A 19017-nucleotide genomic window follows, 5' to 3' on the forward strand; every position below is an offset into this window, starting at 1 on the left:
GTTTCTCCAACACACACACACTCAAATTCATTATAACACCTCCATTTCATATTAATTTGCAACTTTAAATTAGAGTTAGTATAAATATTTATTTTTAATGACTTTTGACGGTTATTTTTAATCCAAGTATTACATCTTGTCTCAAAATGAGCTACGAGCCTACGAGTATAAACTTGCAACTTTGCAAGTTGCAACTGAGTATATAAATATACTACGTACAACATTTCTTTTCTCTGGTCACAGAACTACTAGCTTGATAATATTTATTCAAAAAAAAAAAAAAAAAAAAAAACTAGCTTGATAACATTATTATTTTCTTTATTTAGAAAGATAAAATATCCTGTAACCTAAAAATCCCAAGTCGAAAAATCAGAAAAACCCTTGTTAAACCCCTTATCTTCCACCTCAAAATCTCTACCATTTCCGGACCCCTTATCACAACCGGAAACCGGCAAAGGCAGTAATTCTCTCTCCTCCACCACCCCATTTGATGCCGTTAAAACCACCACCACTCCGCTCTTTTCTCTCTCCTCTTCCGGTCACCCTTTGCCCTTCTATGTCTTTATATTCTATTCGTCAACCCTATTTTGCAATCCCTACTTTTCGTCGCATTTTTCCTTTAAAGCTCAAATTTTTAGGGTTAGGGTTTTCTCCTCGCACATTTTCGACCCGCCCGTTTCAGTCCAGGCCCAATTCAGGGCCCAAATACCCTCGTGCTAAGGCAGAGCCTGTTGCAAAAAGCTTAGTTGAGGATGAAGATGATTTAAGCAACTGGGTTAGTGGTTTAAGGACTGGTTCTTTTAGGTCTGGGAGTTTTACTGAAGACGAAGAAGATAGTAGTAGAGGAAAAGGGAAGATAAGGGCTAGTTTTGATCATCAAATGGGTAAGAGGGGCAGAGAGAGTAATTTTGCTAATGTTGAGGATAGGGGTTCTGGGAAATTTGGTAAAAGGGGTTTTCGGAATGCCGGTGATTCGGGTGATTCGTCGAGGTTTGGGGGTGAAGGTGAAGGGAGGGAGTACAGGAAAAGAGGTGGTGGTGTTAGAGAAGGTGGGAGGGGAAGAGATAGGGAGTTTGGGGCGAGGGGCGGGCGGGGTTCGAGTAATGTGGGTGGTGCTGTGAAGAGTGCTCCGAAGTTTGGGAGGAGCTTTGGTGGTGAAGACGGGGGGAGGGAAATGAAGAGAAGGGGTGGGGAGAGAAATGGAGGATTTGAAGGAAAGAAAATTTGGACTAAGGTTAATACAGGAGGTGAGAAGGGTGGTGTGAGGCAAGCTGCTCCTGTTTTATCGTCGGAGGAGGATGATGATGAGGACGAGGATGAGGATGATTTGGGGAAAGACAAGCAGAAGTCGGTTTCGGGTTTTATGGATTTGATTGGTGAGGAATCTGAGGATTCTGATGAAGAGGATTCTGATGAAGAGGATGAAGAAGTTGTGGTTAGGAGTAGAAGTTCTTTATTTGCAGATAAGGGTACGAATTCAAGTTCTGGACCGAGCTCTATTGATGGAGGTGGAGCTGATTCTTACCTTAGTGAAACCAGGTTCGTCTTCTGTTTGTTCGTTTATTGTTGGTTCTCTATGCTATCAGTTTTGTACTCGTATTGGTTTTATGTGTTATTGTGTAATAAATCATCTTATCCTATGTAATGAAGGATAAGAGTGAGGCATTGTGCTGGAGGTTTTACATTGTCATGAGTTGCTATTAGTTTGTTTGTATTGTGTATCAGCAATGTGCATCAGTATGGCCTGATCAGTCTAAATTTGTATTTAATTCGTATTTTAATTTGGGTTTGCTTAATCTTTTATGCTGCCTGCAGGTTTGATCAATGCAGTATCTCACCCTTGTCCTTGAAAGCAATCAAGGATGTTGGATATGAGAAGATGACCATGGTGCAAGCGGCGACACTCCCTGTTATACTAAAAGGTCAATAAGAAAATAAGAAAATGTCTTTAAGCAAAACACAAAATGACATTGTAGTGTTACTGATTGTCTTCTAAAAGTTAGTGTTGGGCATACCACTATTTTCTGGATTGAATATTTGATGCTAGATGTCCTTAGCCTGCATTTCCAACTTGTTTATATAGCTTCTTGGTTATTACCTGACTGATTACTTGTCTACTCTCCAGGTAAGGATGTTATGGCCAAGGCTAAGACAGGCACAGGAAAAACTGTAGCATTTTTGGTAAAACATACTTCATCTCTTTTTGAGATTGTTGTTGGTCATATAATGTGAATTTGGGCTCAAGATTTCATTCCTTTTATTGATAAATTAAAAACCTGAAAAATTCTGTCTTTGTTTGAGTATTTTCTAGAGATATCCTTTTTTGGTTTTTTTTTTTTTTTTTTTTTTTTTTTAATGCTGTGTACTAAGACTAATTCTTAATTTCAGCTTCCGTCCATTGAAACGGTGCTAAAGACACCTCCTGCTGGCCGTGATCAGAAGAAACCACCGATCCTTGTACTTGTTATATGTCCCACGCGAGAGCTTGCTACTCAAGCTGCTAAAGAAGCTAAGACTTTGCTTAAGTATCATCCTTCTATTGGTGCCCAAGTTGTGATAGGTGGTACCAGGCTTTCACTCGAGCAGAAGCATACTCAGACAAATCCCTGTCAGGTTAGATACATTAACCTTGCAAGCAAGTTCTTATGCAGAGCTACTACATGTCATATTGAAAATGAAAAATTGGATCTTTGAGAGGACAACTATGTATCACTCCCTCTCTAGAGTGAATGTTTTAATTCATTTTTCATCTATCCCTTAAGTTAAAAATAAATCTTTTCTCCATCACTTCAACCTTTTTTTTTTTTTCCCACTCTACATTCTTCTATTTCTCTCTACCTTTCTTTCAATATAATCCCACTTTTATTATCTCTCTCTTGTATCTAGTAAAATACCAATCAACACTGGCAAATTATTTGATGAGGAAATATTGGGACTTTGGGTGTGTATTTATTGCTAGATTTCCTTTAGGGCAAGGAGTTAACTTAAGTTTGGACACAGATTCTCGTTGCTACACCTGGAAGGCTAATCGATCATATGGAGAACACTGCAGGATTCGCCACTCGGCTTAGGGGTGTGAAAATCCTTGTACTTGATGAAGCTGATCACTTGTTAGACATGGGATTCCGCAAGGCCATTGAGAAAATCATTGCTGCCGTTCCCAAAGAGCGGCAAACACTACTATTTTCTGCCACTGTATCAGATGAGGTTAGCTTTCTCAGCATTTGATTGCATATGCATGTCCTCTGTCGGTTGTGTTAAAAAATTCTGGAAGTTTTCAATTTTCTCTTTTGTTATAATAAATTTGGCATTTTCCTCTGAACAATTTTTTTGTTTGAAGGTTCATCAAATCTGCCATATTGCTTTAAAAAGAGATCATCAATTTATCAGTACTGTTCAAGAAGGCAGTGAGGAGACACATGCAAAGGTGCGTTCATGGTCCTATTTTTTGATGTAAAAAGTGTTCTTGTACTTATTGAGTATGAGGCATTTGCTTGGCTAAGCTATCTAATATTCTAATGGCTATGAGAAGTCTCCTATTATTCCATGTGCGTATTAAAATAAAATTTCAACATGGTACTGAAGTAATAGGAAGTTGATTTTCTCTCTTTCTTTTATTAGGGTTTTCTTTACTTTCTCTCTTCTTTCAACCCAACATCATCTCCTCAACACCACTGGTCCAGCCGTCCAACTGTCCTCTCCTCTTCACCTCCACCCATTATCCCTCTCTTCTTTTGAACTCATTTTCTACTCTCTTTGCGCCCCTCCTTTGACCATCACCAGGTCCATCACCAACCTTTTCTTCATTAATACATAAGAAATTTTTTTGTCCCCCCTCCCCACCCGGACTACAAATCAAAGAATCTAATCAAGCCTTCACATCATTGAAAATTGGTAGAGGAGTTTTGTAGTGAACTGGACGATAATGAGGAGAATTTGTGGTAGCAGTTAAAGACTTAAAGGAGAAGAAGGGAAAAAGAAAAAGTGAAAAACAATGGAGTAAAATCAATTGATATTTGGGGATTAAACCCAAGAAGACATCTTAGGGTATAAAAAGACAATTGTGCATTTCTTTGGAATTGCCTCGCCTAGAACAACTAAAATGCATGACATATACCAACTTGTGTGGTTGTGTCTCAGGCTCTCAGTACCTTCGTTTCCTTTTTTATACACCATGTGATCTTAAGGTATAAAAAGACAATTGTGCGTTTCTTTGGAATGGCCTCGCCTAGAACAATTTAAGTGCGTGACCTGTACTACTTGTGCGGTTGTGTCTCAGCACCTTAGTTTCCTTTTTTATACACTATGAGATGGGTGGGTCTTGATGGTTGTGGTTAAAAGGAGGTGTAGGATGTTGGGTTGGGTAAGAAAAGAGGAAATGAAGAAAATAAAAGATGGACTGAAAACTCTTCACTGTTCAAGAGAAGATCTGTATAATGCTCAATTGCTCAGAGCTATGTTAAATACTTTAATGTCAGGCTTTTTTTTTTTTTTTTTTTTTTTTTATTTTTTTTTTTTTTTAATGTCCACTAGGGGGTGGGGCCTGGGGGGTCACTTCCCATATAGTAGTTTGGTTGTGTTAGTTTTCCGATTCCTAAAACATCTATGAACTTTTGCAGGTCAGCCAGGTGCATTTAGTTGCTCCCCTGGAGAACCAATTTCCTCTATTATACACTATTCTGAAGGACCATATTTCAGATGATGTGAACTACAAGGTGCGAATGTTGATCAATTTACTGAGTGAACAAAAAATTGCAACTGATTTCCTTTTGTGACCTCCATTTGTCTAATTTGCTTTAAATAGATATGATGCTCAAATGTTTTTGATGTGGATTCATGACATTCTCTATGCAGGTTCTTGTATTCTGTACCACAGCAATGGTCACAGCATTTGTTGCAGATCTTCTTGGTGAGCTTAACTTGAATGTTCGTGAGATTCATTCCAGGAAACCACAGAGTTACAGGACCAAAGTATCAGATGAGTTCCGCATGTCAAAGGGTATTATACTTGTAACTTCTGATGTGTCAGCACGCGGAGTTGATTATCCAGATGTTACCCTAGTTATACAGGTAATATTACTGCCTGTTTTGCTTGTTAGGCCTCAACCAGCCGCTTTAGTCTGAGGCAGGTTGGGAAAGCAATTTGGAGAGGGGAGGGGGTTGGTGTGAACTAGAGATAGCAAATGAGCAATCCTGATCGACTGTCAGTTTAGTTTGGTTCGGGTCAGTTTAGTTTGGTTCGGGTCAGTTTAGTTTGGTTCGGGTCAGTTTAGTTTGGTTCGTATTCGCATGCTAAGACCTTTGGTTTGGTTTCTGGTCAGGTTAGGGCTTATTGGGTTTGCCATATACTGGTTTTCATCAATTATCTTTTTTTAGTCACAATTTAGTTCAGTTCATTTAATTTTGGGGTTAGGTTGGTTGATTTAGTTTGGGTGATTGGGACAGGTCAGTTCTTGCTGGTTGGAACTAATGATGAGCATAAATCTGCCCATTCTTTTCTTGATTAAAATTCATATCACAAACCACTTGTTTATCTGTAGGTTGGAGCACCATCAGAAAGAGAACAATACATACACCGGCTTGGCAGAACTGGGCGTAAAGGCAAAGAAGGGCAAGGGATACTTTTATTGGCACCATGGGAGGATAGCTTCTTAAAGTCTGTCAAGGATCTTCCTATAACCAAGGCAACACCGCCAATGGTTGATCCTGATACGAGGAAGAAAGTATGCCAGTAGACACATAATTTCATTTATTTCCTTGGTCACTATGTTACTCGGACTCGGGTACCCATGTCCGACACGGGTATGTGTCCAAGTGTCCGACTCGCCTATTTTGTGAAAAAATTCTATGATTTTGAACTAAAATGAAGTGTCCGAGTGTCATACCCATGTCCGAGTGTCAAGGGTCCGACATGGGTACTTGAGGTAAAACAAAGAGTCCGAGTAACATAGCTTGGTCATACTATTAGAGATTTTATACTTAGTATAATCTTTTCTTACTTGGTATATGTCGAGTTGTCTAATACTTTTTTTTTTTAATAAGGTGGAGCGTGCTTTATCAAAGGTAGATATGCAGAGCAAGGAAAAAGCATACCAGGCATGGCTTGGGTACTATAATTCCAATAAGAGTGTGGGACGAGACAAAATGAAGCTTGTAGAGGTCGCAAATGAGTTTAGTCGAAGCATGGGGCTTGACACTCCTCCAGCAATAGCCAAGATTACTCTTGGCAAGATGGGATTAAAGAATGTCCCTGGTTTACGCGTCAAATAGACAGAAGTAATTGTTCTGTTAAAATTTTCTGGGGTGTCAAGCGATTTCAAGCTTGTAAGTGTTTTTTTTGTAGGTAAGCTTGTAAGCTTGACATTTGAAGGCAAGTAGGGTGTTTTTGTTTTTGTTTTTTTTGTTTTTTTTTTTTTTTATTTATTACTATTTAATCGTGCGTGCTAAAAGTTATCTTTGGTATGCATAGATTTCAGGTATTTAGCTAATAGAATTAATGATTATTGTTACTAGTAATGTTAATGCTAATAGAAATCTACAATTTATGGAATGTATTATTGAAAGATTTGAAACAAAGTGTATTGCAAAATTCGATTTTCTTCTATTGGGAGGGCCGAATTTTTTGTTATAAAACAATACGAGTCCAAATTTATTAAGTATAAAACCAGCCGTCCAAAGAGTTTGACAAGAATAATGCATCAAATCTCTAAATATAATTATCAATTTCTCACAGTTGAATTTTCGTGTAGAGTTGTACATTTCACTCTTACAAATCAATAATTTTGCTACAAGTTCTAGAAAAGTATTACTCTGAATAAAGTAATAAATTCCACAAACGTAATAAAATTACAATATGTAATGCCTAAATAGATAACTCAAGCTAATTGCATGATATAACAATTCTTGACTAATATCGACATGTAAGCTACACGTGATTATATACTTGACCAATACCGACGTGTGAGCTGCACGTGATAGATGGAAATCAAATACTATATAATTAGAGTAATGCATATCCTTCAAATTTTGGAGGGTAAAACGAACAAGGTTTGGTTTCCCCATTAAAAATTTTTGTAGCCGTGAATTTTCTCACTCCTAAATTCTGCTCTAAATTTGTTTTTCTCGCCCAAATTTTGCGATCAGGTATGCAATTCAAAGTCTTTTTTATCATTTTTACTTCAAAATTTAATTTTTGTAGTATGAATTTCAAAGTTAGGTTTTATTGTTGTTTATTCAATTGATTATGTTGATCATTGATACCTTAAATGATTAATTTTGTGGAAATCATCTGAATTTAGAGCCTAAATTACATGATTGATTGATTGGATAGTTCATTTGATTTGTGTCGCAATGTTTGATTGAGTTGGTTTTTTTAGCTGGAATAATTTGCTGCTGAGAAAAATATTATCTGAAATTCCAAAAAAACAATGTGAAGATGAATGAGAAGATTGTTGAAAGCAACAAATTAATAAGAGTTGCACATTTATTATACAATATTATCATATTTAGAAAATCTCGGGAAAACCTAGCTATTGACCTCTATAGGCATCATTTGTTATTGAATATTGATGCCAAAATTTTTAGAGCCAAATATGGGTTTACTTCATGATTTTGAAGATCATTCTGAGTAGACTTCGCCTTTTTTTGCGATTAGTTTCATGTATGATTATCAAGTAGAGAAATAAGCGGTCTTAGGACTGTCGATAGCGATTTCATTTGGCTGACTTGGTGGTCTGGTGGCTAGGCCTTTTTGTTGTGAATGTACCGAGTCCCTTCTGAACATTGTGGTACTAACTTGCCAAGCTGATGCTCTTCCACTTGGCTAGGTATTCTAAGAATAACATGACTTCTGTTGTGTCATACAAGGAGTACGATGCCCATGTTTCTCTTGGGATGGAAGTGACGATGATGGAATAGCCTTGTCTCTTTCGGTGTATAAGCTACAAATTTGGAACAAAAATTAGGATGGACATGAAGATCATGAATCTATGAACACCATCCTATTGTCCAATTAATCTCCTCTTCCTATTAAAGTAAAATTGAATTAGCTTATTTGCCCCCAAGTGGGAATTTACTGCGAGTTCAGATCAATACCTCAAAGGCATCTTCATCACTTGTATCATCTCCTATGTATATTGGGAGAACGTCATTGGAGCTACCCAACCCGAGGCTATCAAGTAAATATTCTAGAGCATGACCCTTATCCCAGTCAATAGGGGGTCGTATTTCCAAGACCTGATTGAGAAAGAAATAGCCTTATTATATGAAAATGATGTAATTTTTTTTTTCCTATTGTCCAAAATATGAAACTGTATTGTTCCTACTGTACCTTTTTACCTCTTGTTAGCCGAAAGTGTGGATGCTCTTCAAGTACAGACTTCACTTCCTCTTCTAATGAGCCCAAGTCCTGCATTTTATTTAGAGCTGTTATAAACACTTTTCTTGTTTACTCATACACTATCAAGCTTCAACTGCTGCTAATGTAGCTTAATTATCATTATTCTTAACAAGAACAAATATCATAGGATTGCACAATCCTACAATCCATAAAGTGAAAAGCTTGGAATTGGCTTAGGGATTTAGGCTTAGTAGTATTGCAGTGAGATTGGAGATTTGGAGTAGCATCTTTTAGGATCAAACAGTACCTGTGCGATCATTATAGAATTAACATGACAGTAACCCTGTAGGGCTTCTTTTTCTCTTCTTTATGCTGTTATTGGGTGAAGGGGATTGTCTCGCGGGATGCATCAAGTATGATGAGTTTGTGTGTTTGCTACCATTAACAACAATATGAATGCAGACAATTCATTACTTAGACGTGTTTTAGAAATTATCTTCATATATCTTTGGCATAACTATGTTCAATGAGGTCATTAAGGGCCAGATAATGGCATCTAGCATAAAAATATCAGGTTGATGCATCGGGGTTGCTGCCCCGGGTGCACTTTATGCCAAATGGTGTTGGCCCAAGGCCGACCCAAAAAGAGTTCAGGCAGCCATCAGACCCCTGAACTAAAAACTGCATGTTCGGAAAGGGGCCAACCCCCCTAAAGATGGATCCATGGTTCTTGTTGGGACTTCTTTCCCGTGCTTATCTGCTATAATATGTTCACAACTGTCTAAGCTATGCATTTATAGGAATTTGTCAATTTAGTTACTCTCCAATTCAAAAATAAAGTTACTGATACTGATATATTTGGCTGTTTTGGTCTTGGGGGGTTATGGTGATTGATATTCGTAGGTTGACTATATGCAACCTTTTCAGTTTCAATGGTTTGTGGTCTGTTCACTTTCAGGTTTCAGAATAGGTTTCTGGAACTGTTGAGAGTTGACTGGCTAATTTGGACAACGATTATTCATAACATCAGCTAGAAATTACCTCATCTGATACATTTCTGAAGTGGACAGACATACAGAACTTGTTGTCTTCAATATTCACACCATCAATTGCTGCAGTTTTCTCTTTTAGTGACATCTGGATCTACAAGGAAATGCAATCTATGTTGAATCAAATGATTTGAGAGTGATTAATAATTAATGATTATACAGGCAGTTTATGGATCTTTTACCATTTACCAAGTACCATTTTTAATAAAATTAGCCAAGACTAGTTGCTGCAATCTTTATCCTTAAGTAGAAGCATTATCTATAGAATGGCTTTGGCAAGAATATTTAAGTGACATGTTTGACCGTCAACTAGATAACAATTCAATAGCTGCCAACAAGTTAATACAGACCAAAGGCTCACTTGGTTCAGTGGTCTTGGTCTGTGTTTTACCAACTCTTGCCCTATCTTCACTTATTTCATGTAATTTATTTCCTTTAACTTTAATATAACAAGCTATATATTAACTCTGAACTAATGCATATCTCTTTTTTTTTAGTATATTTCGACTTTTGATAATAATATATTATATGAGATGAATGCTGAATGTTTACCTGATTAATTTCAGACAAATACTTGTTTGCTGGTTGATAGATGACAAGCTTGTTTCCCTACAAGAGAGAAACCATTTCATGGGAAGGTAAATTGGGTTTTGCTTCATATGTCTTTTTGTGCAATCAGTCAAATCTACTTGCTACAAATCTCCGCTATGGTACACATTTATGTGGTATATTTCGTACTGTCTCCTTTGATACTTGAGGGAACGGAAGCTATTGGTCAATGCTAAATTGTATATGTTTATAGGTTTGAATCTAGAACAGAGGAGAAAAGCCAAACCTTTAGGTCAACTGCTTTTGCATGATATTTCCAATCTCTAATCCTTAGTGGCTGCAATGGGGCCATTATATCCATCCCATGACTGCCAGCATAGTAAATATTGTCCAATTGGACAAAATCATATACCTAGAAAATGAACACTACAGTTAGAGTTTATCTCTTATATACTCATTTTTCTATGTATATTATATTGATTTTGCTACCTTTTCTCTGCTCCTTCCACTGATTATTGAAGTTGGGAAACAACAGCCAACTTCATGCACCACAGCACGCATCTGCAATTTTTCATATTCTGTTGTAATTAGTGATCAACATGTATTGACTTCCTTGTATAATCCTATAAACTATGCTTTATCTGTTTTTGATGTCTCATAGATATTTAGGCTCACTTTTATATTGAAATGGTATACCATATAAGTGATATGACTAATCCTTGATAAATTTGTTTACCTTGTCAGTCATAAAGGCAACATCAGGGTCATTAACAATTGGTGAAAGGGTTCCATCGTAATCTAAGAACACAACAATCTTTTTGTTCTCAGCTCCATGCATCATCTTCTGGAATTTGTCCAAAGCAGAAGGGTGCTTCTCCTGTATGCCATACAAAGTATGTATTAGGAATTCATACATTCTAGTACTGTTATGTTGTTTTCTGTGAAATTTTGGTCCACCAGAGACCCCGTTATTATGATTTCTCTGCAAATGGACATTCATAAATACGACAAAGTATATGAATCTTACTAGCCACGAGTCATATGAATGCCAATTTGTGCTCCTGTCTTCATCAAAAGTTGAGCTTGAGACTGACTTCAAGTTGTTAAGTTTGGCAATCACTCTAGGAAGTCCCATTGGTAACACTGATATTTTAGATTTGTGTATTTACCTGTGATAAAATTGTTGCTGCAATAAGGTTAGCGTCTATGGTCAAAAGGATTGTACATTTATACTAAAAACATAAAAAATCACCATAATTAATGTTTTTGTTCTGCCTTCTGTGAATAATTTGTTGTGCTTCTTTACAAAGGATAAAAAGGCTCTGAATTTCTGACTTCAAGGGTGCATGCAATGCAGCTATAAATCTATAATTTTGAAAGAAAAGGGTGAGCTTAAGAAGAAGCAAGATTTACATTCAGCGTTTCTCCAAATATAGATGCAGAGTGCCCTGGGTAAGGCTGAAATCTTCTAATCTTCTTCTGCAACTTTTACCTGTAGCTTGCCCTTTTCTGCCTAATTTGCTATTATTAGGATCTATAATATTTATACTTTTATATAATTATATGTCTAAATTGTGAGCCATAAAGCTTCAATTTGGCACCTTAAGAAGCTAAGATTTCTGAAGTAGATATATAGACAGTTGAGCTTCATTGTTACAGACAAAAAGGGGGTCACAAACCTTTTATGTGGGGACATTTAAACTTTCGGTTTCAGATGGCCACTTGAGCACCCCTCTTTTCTTTCCTCTTTCGCAAGAAGCAGGCGTAGTTTTATTTAAAGGTCAATTGCAAAGTTGTCACTTCAATGAGGAGGGATGTTGATTTACATAAGGAAAGCAAACAGGGGAATACTTCATGTAAACCTTCATCAGATCAGCCATCCTCAATGGTCATCCATCTATGCAATACCGAGCTTGAATCTAATGGCTTTGGATCTTGAGTGCTTAAAACTATGTATGCTACAGGTCACGGAATTTCCTCCCGGAACCTTAGGGGCCACTTAGAACCCTTTGTTTTCCTTTCAGACAGGCAATTATGTTGTATTCTTTCAGGAGTGAGAGGGTATGAAAGTGATTCAAACAGGTCACTGAGGGAATAATGGCCACTTATGTTTAAGCTAAGTACTGAAATAGAATGGGTACAAAAACTGAAAGTGACTTTGCTATCCAGTTATCTAAATCGTAGGACTTGCCATTTTGTAGTGGGCAGTGCAATGCCACACATAAGTTTGGACGACAATCCCTGATTATTTAGAACTATTTGCAAATTAGAGCTGTCAAATGATGATGCAGACTTGCTATATATGTCATAGGTCAATACACTTTAGCAACATGTGGTTGAAGGGTATTTGCTGATAAGATATGTAAAAATCTTGTAGAGTCATTAATATCAGAGCTAATGAACCTAGTACAGATGCTACCATGTTCAAGAAGCAAGAGTTGAGGCACAGCAGTCTTATATTAATATTATTACGAAGTTTAACCAAAGATTATAAATCCACACCCAAGTTTATGAAATTCGGATGTTGGTGATTTTTATGTATAGTACAATACATTCTAGAGCACATCTAGGAATTATATGATAATCATCTCTATGATGTTGCCAAGTTTCGGCCTCAGGTGTTTTTGGGTTTCCACTGTTGTTGGATTTTAGGCTTGGATGTTGGCGATTTTTCACCTTTTATTTCCCATAGGCTCATCAAAAATTTAGTCCCCTTGAATTTTAGGTTGATTGAACTCAATTGTGTTTATTTAGGTTTCAGCTGTATAAGCTTCTGGTACCACTGTTCCATTTGATACAACTTTTAATTTTCCTTACAACCCTCTTCCACTAGGAAGGAATTATAAAATAAAAGATCCATTTTTATGCTGTTAAGCTAAATTATAGTGGATTTGATATTCTTTGTTGAATAGGTCAATATGGAAATTTTGAAGCTTATTTATGATAATTCTTGTTATAGTAGTAAGAGAGATATCGCGTTGCATTTATATATTTTAATAAGATTTCTTCATCTTTCATTTGATGTTGTGAAAGTGTGACACTACTAGTTAATTTGTTATGGAGGTAGTTTTCTAATTTTGTGGAGACATAGCAAGGACCACAAGTCCACTAAAATTTGATCTTGAAATAGGACAAATGTCTATTTCAGTTCAAGGGATGAATCCCAACTGTCAATTGGCCGTGGTGATTATTCACCGACCTTCAGCCCTACATACTTTGTTACTTAACTGTTCTACTGAAACCAATTACTTTGGGTCCCTGATTTGATGCTCCATCAAAGTATGTGACAACCCCATTGGGGTTCCCGTGATAGGAACTTTAAGCACACACACACCCTCTCACTTTCCCCAACTTGCAGGGAAAGTAATTAATCTTGTACAAGAAACCAAGGAAATTAAAATGTTATCTTGAATACAGGACATTTAGGGATGATCTTTCGTCTACCCGTTAAAAAGATTGAATTGCATCGTGAAGATAGGAAAATAATCGAAATGATGTACTGTGTAAAAAAGAAACATTGTAAATCGTACTCTGTGCTCCTCCTGTCCTAAATGTGACTTGTTTGTTTGGAAGTTTACGATTTCTATGTCTGATGGACACATGATATAAATATCGAAAGTGAAGAAGACTTCAAATTTTGAGAAGATGGAGCACGAAATTAAGTATTGAGATATTTTCTGTCACAAGCTGGAAGTCTCCATACAAGTATTTTAGAGTTGGTTATTTTAATTTTATTTAGTGAATATATACAGAGTTTACCCCAAATTTGTAACAGCTTATGCCATTAGTGAAGTGAACCTTTATGAGTGACAATGGGATAAGGTCTGCAGTTCAAGACACTCTGGTTGGTGGCCGGGGTATAAATTATTACTCCCTCTATCCCATAATTAAGCTAATGTCTGGAAACAGTGGGTGGAGATACATACAAATAAAAACTACCCTGCCTGCCTTCAACTTCAGTGTAGCAACGGAACAAAATTTTTTGGTCCCCAGGCGGAGCCAAGAGATAAGCAAGCCATGCTTTGGTGAAATGTGTTTGTGGTGAAAATATCAAAACACACCTCAATTTCTTTTCTTGCAAAGAGCAAGAAGTGTTTAGCATGAGTTTTGTAATTTAGCTTAGTATTTCCTGATTGGGTAGGATTGTATTCAGGTGCTTGCTTCTGCTCTCCACTGACAGCAGGAGGAAGATAAATCACCTTGGAGTAGCTTGGTTTATAAGAGTATCTGGGATGACAAGATTATGATCATATATTGTGATATTTATTTTTCGAGTATTTCACACTAGCTGTTACATAAGCTAAAGCTAATGCCGCCTTTGTGAGTGTGATCAGTTTTTCTAGGAGTTATTGATCAAGTGATCAACTTAGTTGTACAAATATTATTAGACTTTTTTTTAGCAATAATAATTATTGCCTTATTTTGATGACTAAGACTTTAAGCACAATTCATCTATCTTGTACTAATCATGTAGTAACATAAAATTCTCCATTTGTTTCACAGTTTGCAGTGTGGCAGATAAATGATGGGCAAAAATCAGCTAGAAGAAAGAATTTTAGAACAGTGAGTCAAGTTTGGTCATACTCGGTTATAACCTAAGGTAAGAAGGTCCGACATATTCTTATATTTAGCTCTTTGAATCAAAGGCCTGATGAAATTAACATACGAATCATTAGCTACTATTGCAATGGTTCTGTTTTCTTATTTTCTTAAAAAGATTCTTATACAGTTCTATGACATTATTTTGTAAAAATTTGTACTGAGTTTTTGCATATTTAATTTTAAAAGTTTCTTTTATATGATTGTTATTCTATATCTTTTATATGATGGAAAATTAGGATTACAGTTGATTTTGTTTTTTGACTATAAAAGTCTAATGCGACCTGTTATACTATTAGCAGATTCAATATAATATAGATAATTTATTTTATTAACCTAAATTATTGGCTTGAAGCACTTTACATTGTTCTATATTTTTTTAGTGAATGGATTGTTCATCTTTATAGCCAATAATGTAGAAAGCATGCGAGATGCATACAAGTCTAATTGATTTGATGTGCTATACTTTAAGGGAATCAATCATCATTATTACTAGGCTAAACTTAAAGAAACTCCAACCCAAACCACCCTTTCGCACGAGTACAACTTTAGAGAAAAGATGATAGAACCGGAAACACCAAGAGAACCTAGCTCTAACCTAAACCATCCTGAAAGGTTGAAGTCTTCTCTAGGGTTAGAATGTTAGGTTATCTAACAAAAATCCAAAATGTTGAATATATTTCATGTACTAGTAGTATTCAAATATTATTGATGTATGCATAACTTACAACATAAATTTGAGTTCTTTATCCATATAAAATTAACCATATGGTGAACACATACTTTTCATATAAATATGCATGTATGATAAAGAGAAGCATACCAATGTTTGTCTTCCAATTCGTGTGTTGCAAGCTTTAGATACTTGGCAGGCAGTGGGATTCACAAGTGACAATGTGGGTTTTGAACAAGTTAAGTGAATGAAAGAGAAGGCATGAAGGATAGATGAAATCTATGGAGCAAGAAATTTAAGTTTTAGGCAGGGGATGAACAATAGAGTAATTAGAGGCTGCCTTATATAGAAGCTTGGCCATCACTGTCTTCCTTCTCTCTCTCTTTCTGTTTTTGCTTTCTAAATAATGTACTCTAGTGCTTTTCTCAAGGGTTTTTGGTTAGGGACCAAAGCCTCTATTTTACACTTAGGCATACATATGTGCTCCACACGTGTGATGCATACGCCTTTCTTAGGTAGTTAGGTGCACCAAAGTGTGAGATAAATTCTTCTATTTAATGAGAACTCGAATATGTCTCCACTTAAAAATTAGCCCATGGTTGTATTTTAGGTATAACCGGGTATCTTGGTTTAGGATTCCCCTAGATTAGCCCGGTAATTGTAGAATAGTAGTTTAGTTACACCTGGGTTATATTATTCAGACTTTTCATTTTATGTTAGGTATCATGTCAAATGTTTGACACTCATCAAACATGGTAGTATAATTTGACCCTTCAATTGTGGCCATATCATAAATTTTTTTAACTAGATAGCCGAGTTAGACACTTGGACATGTATCCAAATCGAACATGAGTACCTGGATTGGAGCAACATAGCACCAGCTTACCTTGGTTTAGCAACTCCACTCCCTTCTTTCTCTTCCATAAAGAGTCGGGAGAACCAACCCATTTTTGCTAATTGATCAGTATGTTTTTGCTTCTCTATTCTTGTGTTAATAGGACACTTTTTTCAATATTGACATCAAATTTAGCTGCAAAGCCCATATAAATAAAGCTGCCTGTACAATCCTTTATAATACAACTTTGTCCTAGCAGTTTCGTCCTTAGGTGTACAACTTCACAAGTTCACGAGTCTGATGGGCAACCCACTGGCCACTGCAATTTAAGCCTCATTACTTACCAACTTCTAGTAGTGCTAGGCGCATACACGGTAGGGAGATTTTGGACTGCATGTACCCGTCGGGTTTGTATTAAGATCATGTACAACTACTTCCGCGGACACCCTTAATTGTGACATTGATGCAGAACTTGTACCTGCACAGCTTGACTGAAACTCTGTTTGAAGGCATTTCCTTAGGTTTGGGTTGCTTCTTGGCAGATTAATATTGTCTTTAGAAAGACCAACAATACTCACAATTGCCAACTGCATAGCATTAGTAGGTTGGATACATGAGAATCTCATTTCTTAATGATCTGATGCTTGCCTTTTGAAAGGCAAGATCTAATAAAATGTTCTGCTGGCAAGCATGAAACAAGTTGAATATTCTTCTTTTCCAAACACCATTATTTTTTATTACATATACTTAAGTGTCCTACCGGTGACTCGAGTGCTACCAAGTCGTTCCTAAAACAAATATTGGTCTTATTTGGCGATCAGTTGTTAACAATATTAACTATTGTACTGATAGTTTTGGTTAGTTGGATGATTTTGAATAAAACCATCATTTGATCTTTGAAGTAAAATAAAATTTTCACTCCGGTTCAAAAAGGGTTCAATAAGACAATAACCCGATATACGAGTACAACTTTTCTCCATTGATTCAACTCGATTTAGGCCCCGTACAATTGACCTAAAAATAAACCGTTTTTTAATCAGTTTCAGGTTATCCAAAGAAGGCCTAACAGCTTTAAAGCCAACCAAGTTGAATATACACCATTTGTCAAACAACCCTATAATCTTGGCTACATAGCCTAACAAAGAGTAAATTATAGTAATAACTTTCCAAATTTAGCCAATCATCATAGCTATCTCCACCATCTGGACAAGTGAGAGCCATTCATTGAACTATCACCACAAAAACATTCTTTTTCTGTAAATTAAATCATTAAAACATTTAAATTTTTATTCTAAAATCTTGTGAGTGCTAAGAAACCCATGCATGTTTATGTTTTTGTTTTTATGCTTTTGGTGTTCAACAGGTAGTGTTTGCAATTGTTTTGAAGCTTTATTAAAGTTAAAACACTAATTAGAAACACAAAAAAGAGAGTGAGCACTTATACTAAATTCCAACCATCCGATTCAGCCACATGCATTGCTTCGTCCTTGATTTTACTCCAACAACTTTTGATTTTCTTCCACATTGTTTATGAGTTTGGACATGACCCTTTTTAATTTTCAAATTCATTATATTTTTGTCTTAATTATATAATTTTATGCTTGAAAAAGTTTACTTGGATAATTTTTATAAGTAAAGTACAAATTTTGATTCAAGTGGAGTACTCCCTTAGGTTTTTCTTTTTTCGACAAACTAGCGTGTCTTTCACATATGTCGAGATGTATGTTTGATCATTAATATTTTCTATTGTGTATTAAAATATTGGTGAAAAAAATATGAAATTGATCTTATGAAAATGTACATTATGACTAATCCAACTCTATATCCTACAACAATGCTAAGTTCTTTATTTTATAAAATATAAAACAAATTTAATAAGTCAAAAATAATATGTGAACAGTCCAAAAGTCATATTGTGTCACTTAAATGAGAGTAGAATATAATTATTAGTATTATAAACTATGTAATTCAAATAATAAGAAAAAATTAATGTACTTTGAGCATTGGAGTGTCCACATTAAACAAAATTAAAATGTTTTATACAAAATAATTAGATTGGCTTTTGGATGCAAGTGATCGAGAACTAAAATGTCCTTATCAATAAGGGCACTAAGCTTTCGGAAGCTATATACATTGTGTGCATATACAAAGCATAGGAAGCTAGGAGATGCCACTTTACCGAATGATTGATATGGACATTTCAAACTATCTTATAGTAATAATTTGATTTTTTTTATAGGATGCTTTTCTAAAGTTCATGTGATTTATGGGTGGAATTCCACTTGAATGAAAGTAATTTAAATTGAACGGGTTAAAGCTATCTTTTTGTGTAAAGCAAGTTTAATTTGATTTCAGAAGAAATAATAACCTTTGATCACTTTGGTTTACTTTTTATTTGTTGGTTAATTATGTCCTTTATACCACTACTATATCTCTTCTTGAAACGATTTCCTTAAATAATGCTTGAAAGTATAAATATAAATTGTGTTGGTTTAATATTATTGTTATTAATACCGTTTTCAAGTGGAATTGATTTTAATAGCGATTTATATGTAAGGAAAAACCACTAATAGTGCTAGCACAAAAATTTGTTTTAAACATAATTTAAGGAAATTGTTTCTCTTCCACAATTGCTTATCATGGACTCATGGAGTCATGGGTGTTGGATGCTATTCGCATTTATGGCATGTACTTCTACATTTTTGAGGCAATTGTTCTTGATTCTGAAATAAGCTTTGGGCAAGTTCAGCAATAACTTGTGTAGTTGCTAAACGTAGCCTGTGTCCTGTGATCCTGCTATGCTGTATACTTTTGTAGTGTTTGATATGATGTTCTTGTTTGATTTAATACATATACATTTGAAGATCCGATTCAAACCCAATTTCCTTGGATACTATGATAAGGAATGCATTTTCAAGTTATATCTTAGTGTACTAGTTTCATTATATCGTATGAAGTTACTTATTTTTTTATC

The 19017-nt window shown here is 35.7% G+C and overlaps 2 protein-coding genes and 1 long non-coding RNA gene across 10 annotated transcripts; 2 read left to right on the forward strand and 1 right to left on the reverse strand.

Moving 5' to 3' along the window:
- Nucleotides 1-276: 276 nt before the first annotated feature.
- Nucleotides 277-6604, forward strand: LOC145639646 (DEAD-box ATP-dependent RNA helicase 31-like). The gene is made up of 10 exons (XM_081690937.1): nucleotides 277-1539; nucleotides 1816-1922; nucleotides 2126-2181; nucleotides 2389-2613; nucleotides 3001-3207; nucleotides 3341-3427; nucleotides 4620-4715; nucleotides 4855-5070; nucleotides 5541-5723; nucleotides 6043-6604. Exons 1-10 carry the CDS (start codon nucleotides 491-493, stop codon nucleotides 6268-6270), a joined length of 2454 nt encoding a protein of 817 aa, XP_081547063.1. The 5' UTR covers nucleotides 277-490; the 3' UTR covers nucleotides 6271-6604.
- A 362-nt stretch (nucleotides 6605-6966) lies between these two features.
- LOC145639648 (uncharacterized) lies at nucleotides 6967-14744 on the forward strand. The gene is made up of 4 exons (XR_014114924.1): nucleotides 6967-7143; nucleotides 9954-10025; nucleotides 10681-10829; nucleotides 14447-14744. It is a non-coding gene; the product is annotated as an uncharacterized LOC145639648 (long non-coding RNA).
- LOC145639647 (putative trehalose-phosphate phosphatase C) lies at nucleotides 7431-15529 on the reverse strand. 8 transcript variants are annotated; one of them, XM_081690943.1, is made up of 10 exons: nucleotides 15359-15529; nucleotides 10964-11105; nucleotides 10673-10813; nucleotides 10426-10497; nucleotides 10223-10348; nucleotides 9940-9996; nucleotides 9380-9481; nucleotides 8330-8407; nucleotides 8095-8235; nucleotides 7431-7940 (listed from the first exon to the last, which is right to left on the reverse strand). In XM_081690943.1, exons 2-10 carry the CDS (start codon nucleotides 11069-11071, stop codon nucleotides 7791-7793), a joined length of 975 nt encoding a protein of 324 aa, XP_081547069.1. In that variant the 5' UTR covers nucleotides 11072-11105; nucleotides 15359-15529; the 3' UTR covers nucleotides 7431-7790. The 8 variants fall into 8 exon arrangements, with proteins under 8 accessions (XP_081547069.1, XP_081547068.1, XP_081547071.1 ...); XM_081690942.1 differs by having other exon boundaries at nucleotides 10964-11122; XM_081690945.1 differs by lacking the exon at nucleotides 15359-15529 and adding an exon at nucleotides 11616-12013.
- Nucleotides 15530-19017: the final 3488 nt, after the last annotated feature.

The sequence above is a fragment of the Chenopodium album genome, chromosome 7 (assembly GCF_948465745.1).
Source record: "Chenopodium album chromosome 7, dcCheAlbu1.1, whole genome shotgun sequence".
Classification (NCBI taxonomy): domain Eukaryota; kingdom Viridiplantae; phylum Streptophyta; class Magnoliopsida; order Caryophyllales; family Amaranthaceae; genus Chenopodium; species Chenopodium album.

Excerpts from the sequence above, each read along its gene's own strand:
- LOC145639646 (XM_081690937.1), top strand. The coding sequence starts at position 491 with ATGCCGTTAAAACCACCACCACTCCGCTCTTTTCTCTCTCCTCTTCCG. Across the intron at positions 1,540-1,815 it reads TCTTACCTTAGTGAAACCAG|GTTTGATCAATGCAGTATCT; the intron begins GTTCGTCTTCTG and ends TGCTGCCTGCAG. Across the intron at positions 3,428-4,619 it reads GTGAGGAGACACATGCAAAG|GTCAGCCAGGTGCATTTAGT; the intron begins GTGCGTTCATGG and ends GAACTTTTGCAG.
- LOC145639647 (XM_081690943.1), bottom strand. The coding sequence starts at position 11,071 with ATGGGACTTCCTAGAGTGATTGCCAAACTTAACAACTTGAAGTCAGTC. Across the intron at positions 10,498-10,672 it reads TTGCCTTTATGACTGACAAG|ATGCGTGCTGTGGTGCATGA; the intron begins GTAAACAAATTT and ends GAAAAATTGCAG. Across the intron at positions 7,941-8,094 it reads GTGATGAAGATGCCTTTGAG|CTTATACACCGAAAGAGACA; the intron begins GTATTGATCTGA and ends CCAAATTTGTAG.